Source organism: Accipiter gentilis, chromosome 29 (assembly GCF_929443795.1).
Source record: "Accipiter gentilis chromosome 29, bAccGen1.1, whole genome shotgun sequence".
NCBI classification, from domain to species: Eukaryota; Metazoa; Chordata; class Aves; order Accipitriformes; family Accipitridae; genus Astur; species Astur gentilis.
Window position 1 is genome coordinate 2,826,616 of NC_064908.1, and position 13,806 is coordinate 2,840,421.

At 50.9% G+C, this 13,806-nt stretch overlaps 1 protein-coding gene across 1 annotated transcript; it reads left to right on the forward strand.

Moving 5' to 3' along the window:
- Nucleotides 1-2,039: 2,039 nt before the first annotated feature.
- On the forward strand, nucleotides 2,040-12,202 carry RAB29 (RAB29, member RAS oncogene family). Its single transcript, XM_049832275.1, has 5 exons — nucleotides 2,040-2,208; nucleotides 4,283-4,354; nucleotides 6,496-6,677; nucleotides 7,829-7,950; nucleotides 8,625-12,202. Exons 1-5 carry the CDS (start codon nucleotides 2,085-2,087, stop codon nucleotides 8,740-8,742), a joined length of 618 nt encoding a protein of 205 aa, XP_049688232.1. The 5' UTR covers nucleotides 2,040-2,084; the 3' UTR covers nucleotides 8,743-12,202.
- Nucleotides 12,203-13,806: the final 1,604 nt, after the last annotated feature.

The window sequence follows — 13,806 nt, forward strand, 5'->3', positions numbered from 1 at the left end:
TGATTTGTGCAAATGACAGATTAGCAGGTTGGCTTTGGCCGTGCCCTTGCTTGGATCCAGGTAGCTGCGTGGGGGCTCCCAGCAGGAACCGCAGGTGTTTGTTCTCGGCCGCTCGCTGTGTATAGAAGCCCTGCCCTGGCTTACGTGTGGCCTCTCTGCCTCTGACTGTTCGTTAAGGTATGCGAAGACAAAAGGGTTCTGCACGCTTTTGGGGGCGTACTAAGCCCCTGAATTTGCAGGAATTAGTGGCTGTCGAAGGACTCCCACCCTCCCCAGCTGCGGGATTTGCTGTTGTGGGCTGTTTTCCTGTAGGGCTGTGCCTCCTGGCTGCTCACCCAAACAAGGATCTTGTCGGAGAGTCCTAAAACAAAGCCCCAGCAACGCCAGGGACTGGGGCGCAGCCAACCAAGGCCTTGTTGGCTCCAGCTTCTCCTCCGGCCCTGGGCTGTGCTACCCGAAGTTGCAGGTGGTTTCCCACACACGCTAATAGGAGAGTGCTGATGCGCAGGGTGGGTCATTCGATATCTTGGTCTCCTGGGGAATGGGGGGAGGGTTGTGTTTTCCTTTTCTGGTTGGGGAAAAAGAGCGTTGGGAGAACCTACTGAACACCTAGAACAGAGAGAAACATTTTGGCGTTAACTGAAGACCCTGACAGAATCCCCTACAGTGGTGTAGCATTGCTTTAAAAAATATGTATCTATGCGTGGGCACATTGTGGATTCTTTTTATTTGTCTGCTGGTTGCAAAGGGGCAGAGCCCCGGGGTGCAGGCGGCAGGGCCTGGGGGTGCAGAGGTGCAGGGGGCAGAGCCCGGGGGTGCACAGGGCAGGGCCAAGGGATGCAGGGGTTCATGGGGGCAGAGCCCGGGGGTGCAGAGCACAGGGTTTGGGGGTGCAGGGGTTCACGGGGCAGAGCCCAGGGGTGCAGGGGACATGGCCCGGGGGTGCAGAGCACAGGGTGCGGGGGTGCAGGGGGTCACGGGGCAGAGCCCGGGGGTGCAGAGCCTGGGGGGGCAGAGCCCGGGGGTGCAGGGGACATGGCTCGGGGTTGCAGGGGGCAGAGCCCGGGGGTGCAGAGCACAGAGTGCAGGGGTTCACAGGGCAGAGCCCAGGGGTGCAGGGGACATGGCCTGGGGGTGCAGGGGCCAGAGCCCGGGGGTGCAGAGCACAGGGTTCAGGGGTGCAGGGGTTCACGGGGCAGAGCCCGGGGGTGCAGGGGACATGGCCTGGGGGTGCAGGGGGCAGAGCCCGGGGGTACAGAGCACAGGGTGCGGGGGTGCAGGGGGTGCACAGGGCAGAACCCGGGGGTGCAGGGGACATGGTCTGGGGGTGCAGGGTGCAGAGCACAGGATGCAGGGCTGCAGAGGTTCACGGGGTAGAGCCCGGGGGTGCAGGGGACATGGCCCGGGGGTGCAGAGCACAGGGTGCGGGGGTGCAGGGGTGCACAGGGCAGAACCCGGGGGTGCAGGGGACATGGCCCGGGGGTGCAGAGCACAGGGTGCGGGGGTGCAGGGGTGCACAGGGCAGAACCCGGGGGTGCAGGGGACATGGTCTGGGGGTGCAGGGTGCAGAGCACAGGATGCAGGGCTGCAGAGGTTCACGGGGTAGAGCCCGGGGGTGCAGGGGGCAGAGCCCGGGGGTGCAGAGCACAGGGTTCGGGGGTGCAGGGGGTCACGGGGCAGACCCCGGGGGTGCAGAGCCTGGGGGTGCAGGGGACATGGCTCGGGGTTGCAGGGGGCAGAGCCCGGGGGTGCACAGGGCAGAACCTGGGGTGCAAAGCACGGGGTGCGGGGGTTCACGGGGCAGAGCCCGGAGGTGCAGGGGACATGGCCCGGGGGTGCAGGAGGCAGAGCCCGGGGGTGCAGAGCACGGGGTGCGGGGGTGCAGGGGGTCAGGGGGCAAAACCCGGGGGTGCACCGGGTGCCTGGGGCGGGGCGGGGCGGGGCGGGGCAGGTCCCGTTGGGCGGACTACAGGTCCCGGCAGCCCCCCCGGCAGCCAGCGGTTCCGCCGCTGCCTCCACCTGACCCTCACATGACCGCGCCGGGCGGCGGCGGGGCCGGGACCGGGCCGGGGACCGGGGCCGGGATGGGGCAGCGCGATCGTATGTTCAAGGTGCTGGTGGTGGGGGACGCCACGGTGGGGAAGACGTCGCTGGTGCAGCGGTACGCCAACGACAGCTTCAACCGGCACTACAAATCCACGGTGGGAGGTGAGCGGGGCTCCGAGGGGGGCGCTGGGTCCCGGTCCCGGCGGGTCCCGGTCCCGGTCCCGGTGGGTCTCAGGACCGGCGGGCCGGCAGGGGCTGCCGTCCGGTTTGCAAAGCCAAGCGCTGGCCGGGGCGGTCCGGGCCGCAGGTTTTGTTCTCCGCTGAAGAGCAGCGGGGTCCTCGTCGGGCTGAAAGCGCCGGTGGAACTACGGCATTTGTGAGCTTTAAGCACCCCTGGCTCGCAGGCTGTCGTGGGAAAGTCGCTCCTCTCCCTCCCCTGCGGACGGGGAGGCGAGAATTTGGAGAAGGAACAACCGCCCGTCCGTGGTTACTCTTATTTTGCGGTTCCTGTAGCAGCTCCGGGATGCGGCGCCGGGTGTGCTCGCAGCCCGTGTTCAGAGAGACCCCGGGGACAAACCAGTGGCTCCTGTCCCTCCTCACGGCTGGTTCGGGGTGCCCCATCCTTCCCCCCCCCCGGGAACAACTACCACCCCCCGGGAGGTTTAACCTGGAGAGTCTGAGGTTACAGCCTGGGCTCTTCCTAGCAAAAACAGCAGCAGTGTTGTTTTGGTGGTTATTTAACAGCGTGAAACCAGTGCTGAAGTATCGGCAGGGCTCTGGGAAGATGGTGGGGGAACCAACAGCTTTGTAACAAGGAGGCTGGGAACAAGGTTGAGAGGGCTCGGTTGGTTTTTGTTTAACATCAGTGTAAAAGAATAACCTCCAAGGAGCGGGAGGTGCTGAGGCTTTACCCAGTAAATCTCCCTGAGGACCCAAAATAGTGGGGGCCGAGCACAGCTGTTTGAATTTTCCTATTCGTGAATGGAGAGGGGATGAATTAGAAGTTGAAAACACTGGAGAGCCACATCCCACTGGGGCAGAGTGCTTGGGCTGTGCCCGCACTGTCACACCCAGAAGTAAGAGTTGCAGATGTTTTTATTTTTCTTAATTTTTTTTGTAATTAGTTCCTGGCTTCAATAAGTTCCAGCCCTGTTGAGCATGGCTGGCAGCATAGCTGGACAGTTTTCCCCCTGCAGTGAAAACTTGATGCATCGTAATCTGAGAAAAACGCAGTGTTTCCCCTTTCGACTCTCTGCGCTGGTGACAGCTGAGGTGTAGGTGGTGGTAAGCGGTGGCTGTGAAGGAGACACGGAGCTCCACATACCAGCGATTGAATGGTTTAGGCAGTGCAGAGCAAAGACAGGCAACAGCAGCAAACCCAGCGTTTTACTGGCATTTAGAGTCAGGCAAGGGAAGCTTTCCTTAAAGCTCTCCAGGCAATAAGGTTTCCAGTATCCTTTCGTCTGCCCGTGGTTGTTCAGGGTTATGTGCTGGAGGAACTCTTAGTCCTGAGCATTTTAATTTCTGCTTCCTTAGCTCTTGGTTAGTGTCTCTAGTGCTGGTGTTACAACTCCAGAGATCAGGAACGGGTGTCTGAGCTCCCTGCCACAAGCAGGGAGTTGTGCGTGGGATGGTTACAGACCCTGGTGGCCCAGGATTTTTAGAAGCCCCGTGATTTGGGGGAGTGGAGTTTGCTGGAAATATTCCACCTTGCTCTCTTCTTTCCCAGAGTTTCAGAGCAGCATCTCTGCCACCGTTTGCAAGGGCTTTGACAGCAGACCTGCCAGGCTGGGCTTTGCAAAACAGGGAGAAGTGCTGCTCCATTCGTCGTGTTATTTAGCTCTCTAATCTGAAGTTATACAAGCCCAGCGTAGCATCCCCGGGAGGGGTGAGATGCTGATAACTTGCTTGACTTCTGCTTATCTGAAGGCATTTTGTGTGCCTGTGGTCATCCTCTCTGCAGGGTGTGGAGCAGTGAGTGTGTGGAGCCCTCTGGTTTTAACACTTATTTTGCAGCTTTCTGCAATGGAAGAGAGGAGTCAGCCCTTGCAGCCCCTCCTGCTCTGTGTGTGGTCTGTGCTGGCGTGGGTGATGGTCCAGTACAAACTGCTGTGGATGTGAAAGCGTTTGCTGGGTTGGCCTGCACTGGGAAATGGTGAGAGGCTGCAGAGGAGCAAGTCCCATGGTGCAGAATGCCCCTAAGTATATTTCCTTTCTTTTTTTGGGGACTGTCTAGTGGATTTTGCTCTGAAAGTGGTCCAGTGGTCAGAATCGGAGACGGTGCGACTTCAGCTCTGGGACATTGCAGGTATGTTCAAAAGAACCACAAAGCTGCTCAGGAGCGGAATTTAAAGCTCTCAATGGCTTGGCCCCTTTCCTTTCCTCCTTTCCTCCTTTCCTCCTTTCCTCCTTTCCTCCTTTCCTCCTTTCCTCCTTTCCTCCTTTCCTCCTTTCCTCCTTTCCTCCTTTCCTCCTTTCCTCCTTTCCTCCTTTCCTCCTTTCCTCCTTTCCTCCTTTCCTCCTTTCCTCCTTTCCTCCTTTCCTCCTTTCCTCCTTTCCTCCTTTCCTCCTTTCCTCCTTTCCTCCTTTCCTCCTTTCCTCCTTTCCTCCTTTCCTCCTTTCCTCCTTTCCTCCTTTCCTCCTTTCCTCCTTTCCTCCTTTCCTCCTTTCCTCCTTTCCTCCTTTCCTCCTTTCCTCCTTTCCTCCTTTCCTCCTTTCCTCCTTTCCTCCTTTCCTCCTTTCCTCCTTTCCTCCTTTCCTCCTTTCCTCCTTTCCTCCTTTCCTCCTTTTTTTTTCTTTCAGTAGGAGTCTGCTACAAAAATAAATCCTAAAAGCCTGTCAAAGCAAGGGGCAGGACTTCTCTGGTTTGTAGTGCTGTCTCTAGTTTGCAGTAAGTAATTTAAATATTTAATCAAAAGTCCATCTGCAAAGAATGCAGCAGAGCAGATGATAAATCCTATCGAGCCTTTCTTTTCAATTTCAAAGCCAGAGCAGAGTGAATGGAGAAACAGGCTCATTTTTATTTGGATATGTAACTTCTCAGCTCCAAGTCTTCTGTGAAAACCCTGATTTCTGGCGTGATAGCCAGGAACGCCTGAACCTTGCGTGGAGCAGCTCCGCTGACCTCGCGCCGCTCTGGCTGCCGGGATCAGGATTGCGATCTGGCTGCTCAGTGACCAGATCCCCCGGGAGCCATCATGGCAAGAGGAGACCGTTGGGTGCCCCCGAGGTGGTGGGGCTGGGTCGGGAGTGGGGCACGCTCCAGGGTTCAGCGTTATACGTGATAAAGTGGAGTGAGGAGCACCCACTCCCTGGAGAGGCGCAGAGAAACGTGGTTCCCGAATCTCCCTAGCACTGGAAGACCGAGGACAGGTCGGTGCAGTAGCGTCTCTAAAATGGCACCTCTGGATCTAGAAGGGTGCCGAAAACAGGGTTGTGGTTTCCCCTGGTTTCACTGCTCAGACATGTGTGTCTGGAATCCTTAAAAAGAAAACAGGAAGGAGAAGTTTGCAGCAAGAGGATTGCAGCAAGAGACTGACTTCAGTTTCGGCCCCAAAAAGGCGTTTAAGATTTGGAAAGCAGAGGAGCCGCGCTGGTCACGGTGGTTTTGGCGTGCCCCAAGCAGAAGGGGACGCACGCACCGGCAGTCCCTGCCACCTCACAGGTGTGCAAAGGCAGTCGGATGGCTTGAGGTAACTCAAGTGCTCAGTTCTCAGCGGCTTCAGAGCAAAAAAAGCGTCTTGACCAGCTACAGGGCTGCATGGGAGCCCACAGTGAAATCTCTCCGGTGTCAGAAACGCTGGTTTTTGCCCTGCCCCTGACCTGTGTGATGCGATGTGACCGCTCTGCGATGTGTCCCCGTCTACACAAGTACAACCAAACCACGCAGCAGCATGGCAGAGTTACTCTCTGGATGCGGTTTTGGTAGTACAGGCAGGCCATAAGGTGTAAACAGTAATAACAGCGTATGTGAGTTATGATGCTCTCTAGTAATTGACTTTTTTCTCTCCGGAGAGCCTGGTCTGTAGCGCTGTGCCCGCAGCAGGCAGCAGCACGTGGCAGTGCTGGTGGCACGGTCCTGCCGGAGCGGGGATGGCTGGTGGTGGCCGGGTACCCTGCTGCTGGTGGTTTTGTGCTCAGGGGGAGGTGGATGTGTGGTCAGGGACGCTAAATTTAAATTGTTACGCTGGGAGGAGTGCAAGTATTTCTGGGTCATCCAAGTGTCTGGGTCAGGATTAAGAGCTGCCCAGTTTGTTCCAGTTCTGTCGCTGCATTGCTGAGGTACCCCAGGCAGGACGCATCTCAGTGCCTGTCTCTCCTCATTATTTAAGTGGATATTGTTAGTGTCAACTTAAAAAATGATGTACCGTGATAAACATGTTATTTGCGTGAACGAATCTAAAAATGGTAACTCTGGGGGGTAAGTTTTTTTTCCTTTTGATCCTGAAGGGCAGGAACGCTTCACGTCTATGACCCGGCTGTACTACAGGGAGGCGTCAGCCTGCATTATCATGTTTGATGTCACCAACATCAGCACGTTCAGCAACAGCCAGAAGTGGAAGCAGGATTTGGACAGCAAGCTCATGCTGCCAGATGGGAACCCCGTGCCTTGCCTACTGCTGGCTAACAAAGTGAGCAGCCCTAGACGCGCGCTGTGCGTTTGTATGTGTGCACGTGTGTGCAGGGGAGTGCAAGATGGAAGGAGACGCCGTTGGCACTAAGCCTCGCCTAAGCCTGTGGTCTTTTTAATCCTTCCCTTAACTCTCCTTGAATTTTCTTTGTCTAGCAAGGATTCTCCTCCGTAACTAGGACACTGGTAGGACTTAATGCGTGGATGGCACTTAGGAGAAGTTAGCAACTGCTCTGCCCTAGGAGGCAGTGCCTTGTGCTGTGCTGTTGGAGCTCGAGCTCTGTATCTGCTGGATTGTAAAGCTTTTCTTTTTTTGGAGGGGGCCTTTAACTTGCAGTAGCCTGGGAAGGTTATGTATGATGCTGCTGGTAAAGGTTCAGAGCTGCCAGAGGGATGTCTAGTTTTCATTTGGATGCAGCATCAAGTTTCACTGTGTAGATTGGTTGCTGTCTTTTAATGATTTATTTTTCTTTCATTCAAAAACTACCTTTACGTTGTTCACGTGCCAACGCTGGCTCAGCAGCCCTTTCCAGATTCAGTTTGAGACTTGCCTGGTTTGAGAGAGCCTAAAACTGGAGACGACTCAAAAACGTGATGGGTGGGCAGGAGAGTGGCTTTTCTTCTCCACTTCTTCCCAAATAACACTTTCCCCCAATAGCTGTTTTAAGGTAACATTTTCGCCTGCATTAGGGAAATGTGTGCGACCGTACACACTGCAGTCACGCTACGGCAAGCTGTTACGGGACAGGTTTCCTCACTGCCTCTTCGTACGTCCCATTGGCATCAGCGCGGCCGCCGCGGTGGCACCGCACCGGCAGCACGTTTCCTTGCTGCCGAGAGGCCGGGCAGATTTTGGATGAGTGACAATGCTTTCTTGTCCTGTGCTGGATGAACCTCCATTCCATGCGTGCTTGACTGAGGTGTGTCAGTATCTCAGATGAGATAGATATATTGCTGCTTGCAACATCCCATTAAGAACCTTGCCCGAAGAACTCTCTATCAGCTTGCAATCTGGGAGATGTGAAGGGCTGAGCCTACCTCCTGCCTGCCTGCCTGCCTGCACACAGGCAGAAAATGGCTGAGAGGGAGAATTCCCCTCCCAGCTTAAAAATTAAAAGGCTAAACTTAAAATGACTGATTCCTGTTTTACAGTGTGACCTTTCCCCATGGGCAGTGACAAGAGATGAAGTGGATCGGTTCAGCAAAGAAAACGGCTTTTCTGGTTGGGTGGAGACGTCTGTCAAGGAAAACAAGAACATTAATGAGTCCATGAGGTAGGCACAATGACTGGTGATACAGCGAAGAGTTAATTCCCTCTTTCAGACACAGCCATCTTTGAGGTGAAGGGAGATGCTGTCAGTAAGTAACAAATAGCAGCAATAACATGCAAGTAAATCTCCCGAAGGGAAACTGCATTCTGAAAGGTCAGAAGTTTTTTCTCTCCTTTGTTAAGCTCTGACATGCTTTTGGAAACAGAAATTCTTTGAACAACACCAGGGATGTTTTTTCATATGCTGGCCTCTACCAGGAGGATGGGACTTCTTGTGCAAAGATCTTAGAAATTCTCCTGTAATGCACCAATCCTTTGATGGAGAATTTGGCCTTTTCTGAAAGGTATTCGCACCTGATATTGAGGTTGGGCAGCTGGTACCTAGGAATCTTGTTGCTGTGTCCCAGTCCTAAACTGGACCCGAGGTGAGGTGGTTGCTGTAGGTGGTGTTAGTTATCTGGTCACCGCAGAGTCTTTTGATGCTGCCAGGTAATAGCAGTAATGCTGTTGTCAGTGCTATGAGGTTCCTTAACCTGAGCATTGAGTCTTGAAAGTTCTGGAGTTTCGTGTCCTTCTAGAATGAATTGCTATTTATTTTTTGTACTGCTGAAAAACCTTGTGGCCTGATGTTACTTGTTTAAAAAAACCAAAACAAACTCACATATGCTTGTCTTCTAGAGTCCTGATTGAAAAGATGATGTCCTCATCCAGTGGTGATGGAAGTTCCTCTGCTGCCGGGAGTGGGGATTATATTAACATAAAAGAGACAACCCCGCCAGGCTGGGCTTGCTGTTAGATGCACTGACCACACCATCTGCCTTGGGTCTAGCAGCAATGTCCTTTTATTATTACCATCATCATTTTCTCCTAGACTGGCTGTAGCTGTTTTGGGGTTGTTTGGGGTTTTTTTACATGATCGTGAACTGTCTTCTGTTTAGCGCATGGTCATTCTCAGTAGAGCATTGCTACAATGACTTGGAGCGAGGAGTGGAAAGAAGAGAGGGAGAAGATTCCTCTTTCTTCTAGTGTAGTAGCAACTGGGAGCTCTGCTGCTAGTAATGTAGCACGGTCCGTGTTCAAGCAGATGGCTTGGATGAATGTTTTTTTAAATTTTGAGCACTTCATCTTCTGACATGTGATGGCCTGTCTCGGGCAGGGCGAAGGATGTCGAAGGTATATTTTTAATATTGTTGCACCTTTTATTCCCCACTGCCCGCACCCACCGTACACAGAAGCACCAGTCCGAAGCGTCACGCTGACCCTTCTTTGACACACACAGAGTTCAAGCGGTCTCTCTGTGCCTGTGGATTCCCAGCGTGGGATTACAGCAAACTCTTTACTTCATGCTCTGGAACTACATACGTCTGCTCATGTGTCCTGGAGAGACCAACACACCTCATCATTGCCACTAACTGTCCTTAAGATGTAAAGCCAGATGTGGATTATCGTGGTGTCCCACGTAACCAGACCTATAAAATTATCAGTGTGAATTTGAGAAATGGTGTAGCACAGCCCTTACTTTCGTGTATAGTGACTGTGGTGCTTAACAGCAGACACCTCAAATTTTTGTCAAGAATTGCCCAGTTGCCTTCTGTTCGTTCCTTCTCACTCACCCTCCGTCTAGCACAATCCTGCGTATTCTGTTCTGCTGTTCACTTTATTAGGGCACGGAGAGCTGAATGAGGAATAGGTTGTAAACTCCTTTGTATGACAGAACAACAGTCCTTTTCACTTTTAGAACACGCCGTATCCTACCATCTCAAATAGCTTTGCAACTGCCGATGAATTGCCTTCCCACAATTATTCTGTAGCGATGAGTGAATTTGGTAGCAGGGATGGTGCAGGAAAGGCAGCTCTCTGAAAGCCCACCTGCTGGTTTTAGTGGTGCAAGGGGGAAGCGAAGGAGAAGACTTTGCAGGACAAAAGGAAATGAAGAGAACTGCTCCCCGCTTGCCTTTTGGTGCCTGCTTTCCCTAGCATATCCCCAGGTACTCGTTGAGAATGGTTCTTGCCAACGACAACAAAAAAATTGGTAAAAGCGTACTAGATAGTTATCTCAGGAGAGTTAACAGGAAATGCGGTCTGTAGGGCTGGAGTTATATAGCGGTTTGTGCATTTTATACAAGCGTGCTATGCTATGGAATTGTCTTGCCCGTGTTTTAGGTTAGAATTTGAACAAGTGGTCGTCAATAACGTTTTTCCCTTCTTGAGTAGTTTCATTTGGAAACAGGAGTATACATTGGCTTGTCCCAATTCCTGCTGAATTAGGATGGCTTTTCTTTGGCAAAGTATTCCTTCTGTCAGTCTTTCCTTACTTTATACAGTCTATGAAGGGAGAAGGTGGTAAGAAGAGGAACCAATTGCCTTCACTAAGCACAACAAATTCTGAGTTTTCATTCTCTGGAGTTGAAAATGATTGATAAGTAAAAGTAATGGCTAAGAAATTTAGAACTAGTGTTGTGTTTCACTGTTTTAATTAAAAGCTAAAATGTCTGGGCTAGGATTCTGTTGTGCAAATATTGCCAAATTCGGTTTTACAGGTGCTTAAATATACCCTTTTCTGCACCACTGGATTCACTGTAGAAACGTGTGAAACGTAGAACTGGTTAGCAACAAAAGTGAACTGTCGTCTTGAATTTTACTTCCTAAATGTTGTGTTTAAAAAGAAAAAGAATATTATTTTTTTTAATCCTATAAATATTTCTAGTTCTTTATGGAACATGGGGAGAAGGGTCTGATTTTTCTAAAGGATCTGTCATGAAACCATTAAGATTCCTGTGATATTTATTGATTTCTGTGTATGTACTTCAAAGTGTTTCAGCAAAGAGGTCAAGTGTTAGAGCTGTCCTTAACAGATGGAGAAACCAAGGCACGCAGTGGAAATCTCTGCCCAGGACCAACTAACTACTCAAGTCAGTAAGAGCCTGGCCCTGAAAGGAAAATTTCCGATTCCTGTTTCAATGGCCTAGCTGCCAGGCCGTGCATCTTGCAGGAAAGCATCTTGATACCTTTTGCATGTCAGTTTGAGAGGTACCAGTGCCTCTTTGGTGCCTGGGCCTCTTAATCTGGACCTCTTTTTTCATAAGTGCCTCTCAGAAACAAACAAAAAGCCAAAGGCCAATCTTTGAAGGTTTTCTTCTATTATACATAATTTCTGTTCTGCCTGGTGGTTTCCGGTACCAGTGTGTGCCTTGGGTTTTTGGGTTTTTTTTCCACGCTGCTTACTGCTTATTAACATCTTAATAGACACAGAAGACAAGTGTCAAAAAACAAGCCTGCACTACAGAAACAGTCATTGCTTGAGATTGGTATAAAAACCCAGCCAGACAGGAAAACGATTTTACTGTGCAGATGTGTTTTTTCAGAGCTTGCTCTGTGGCACATAAGGTGCTTAAAAAAGCAAGACAAAACAAAACACCCCACCCCACCCCCACCCCCCCTTGATTTAGTCCTGTAAAACAAACAGATTCAAAAGCCCCATCTAAACCTGCTCTTTGCTGGGATGGGCAGTGTGGAGAGAATAGTTGCCTGTGAAATTGATTGTGCCCAGCATGTGCTAGCTGAAATAATTCTCATTTTTAAAACAACTGAAAGGGAAAAGCCAGCTTGAGTGAAGCAGTTTCTAAGCAATTATTTTAAACAAAGTTAAGTCTCATTGGTGCAGACCGATTAAAAACTTCAGTCCTCCAAATATGAATCAGAAAAGCCTCGTCTTTATTATGGTGAACTGTGCTTCACTGGTGTCTTTGTCAGGGGTGACCTGTTTTGAAAATGAAGGCACTTGATCCTCCCTTCTGCAGTGCCTACTTTGACTTTGTACTCTGTGTGTGACTCTGGGCCAACTATACCCATTTCCTTCTGTTCCACATGTTGTTTCTCATTCCTATAACTTTTAATTTGTGGTCATGGGACTCAAACCCACATGACGTTTAATGGTGTATTTTATATGTTGATGACAGCACACTATGGGTCCACATAGCTGGAAATTTTCACTGCAGTAGAATTTGAAAGCATGAGGGCAGATTATAGTTCAGAAGTAAGTCAACAATATCAAAACTTAGCCTTTTTTTTTTCTTTAAACCACTTGCAGTTACGCAGAAGTATTTTAGAGACAGGGTTCTGATTACTGTAAAGCTGCAGTGTTATTATGTTTATATAAAGAGAAGAAACTGCTGGGTGGTTTTCTCCATATCAATCAGTAACTAATGCAGTATTGCAAAAGTTTGAAATAAAAGTTTGACATGGCTTGTGCGGTAGTTGTTGTTGTTGTTTTCCTGTCTCAACAGTCCTTACAAATGGGTTCACAAGTTCAAACTAGAAACAGTCTGGCTGTCAATAACAAGGGGATGTATAAAGCATACAGTGTGAACTGCCCTATGTTGCCAGCAAAACAAATTAGACCCTTTTCACTGAAACATCTTTCGGTCTCAATTATTGTAGTCTTACTGACCTACGGGCGGGACGTAAGCATGCAAAACTTTTGCATCTGTGAATCAGTCCTAGTGGCTTTTAATCCAATATATCCAGCTAAAGGGAGAAAGAAAAGAATTCCTTGATGTGGTTTGTTGTTAAAACACCTTCCTCCTTATGGCTCATTAATTTACACAGTGTATTTTGGGGCTGGCTATGCAGGCAGGCAGTTGCTCTGAATGCCTATCTTTCTTTCCAGATCAGCTTGATTTTCATGAGTATTGACTTGCATGAAGGACAGGGCACATGTGAATTGATCAGAAAAATGGCAGCAATTCCAAAGGAGACAAATTAAGCTCAAGCAGGGCATTAAATGAACTCAGATTACTCCTATAATTAGGTAAAAAGCTGACCATATTTTATTGTCAAACCAGTCTTCTTGGGTAACCTGACCTATAAAAAAATGTTTTTGAGTACTGTTTTTAATAAAATGGAGGAATGAGTCTCCCTAAAGATTCAAGTGCAAAGCAAAAGTGACTTGCTATTGCAGAAGCTGCCATCTTAACGGACTGCGGAATTCGCTTTATTTTTCTGTGGCAGAAGCAGCTCCTTTTCTAAACAAAATGCGCAATTTCGGGTTTCTGGGGAATTTAAAGAACCCAAAACCTTCCCTGGACTTTGCAGGAGTTGTGCGTGTTCTTTGTATCTGCTGTTTAGCACTGGGAGAGGTGGCGGTGGTCATGAAATCAGTACTGGTAGTAAAATCTACACCTGCTGCAATTAATTTTCTGCGTTTCTTCCCAAGAAAAATTGTTTCGCACCGGATCTAGGGCTGATCGGTGCAACACCACAAAAAAAAAAAAAAAGGTGATGTGCTGTAAAAACAGGGAAGTGCGTAGGTTTATTATAAAACCCATCGCACAACGTAACCTTGCCTGCTATGGGGGCTCGCTTCAGGTGCTTGCCCCGGAGTCAAGGTGCGGGAGAACGCAGGAGTCAGGCGGGAAATGCGGTGGGATTCCACGGTGTCCGTCTGTCCGGCACTGGCTGCAGGCGGCTCTGGGTGCCACAGACACGGCGCTGGCCCGTCCTGACGCTTCACCCCTTTGTGTATTCCACACCCCCCCCCTTCCCTCAGCAGACCCCTCTGAAGTCTGGCCCCGAATGGCGCCACACTTCCATGACAAAGGACCCTCGGCTGGAGGAACGGCGCCGGGATCACCCTCCCGGGCCCTAACCTCCTTTCCTAAGCCGCGATAAGCCCGGCATACCCCCAGGGCACCGGCCGGGCCCGCCGCCAGACCCGGCTCCTTGCTCCTGTCAAACCCCCCCTCCCCCCTCCCCACCACCAGCCCCGTGGGGTCAACGGTGACCCGGACACCCCCTCTCTGGAGAAAAACGGGAGCAGCCACCTCAGGCCGGCGGGTCCTTAGGGGAGGAAGGCTCCGCG

Coding starts and splice junctions, on each gene's coding strand:
- RAB29 (XM_049832275.1), top strand. CDS start 2,085: ATGGGGCAGCGCGATCGTATGTTCAAGGTGCTGGTGGTGGGGGACGCC. Junction 6,678..7,828: donor GCCTACTGCTGGCTAACAAA/GTGAGCAGCCCT, acceptor CCTGTTTTACAG/TGTGACCTTTCCCCATGGGC. Junction 7,951..8,624: donor AACATTAATGAGTCCATGAG/GTAGGCACAATG, acceptor CTTGTCTTCTAG/AGTCCTGATTGAAAAGATGA.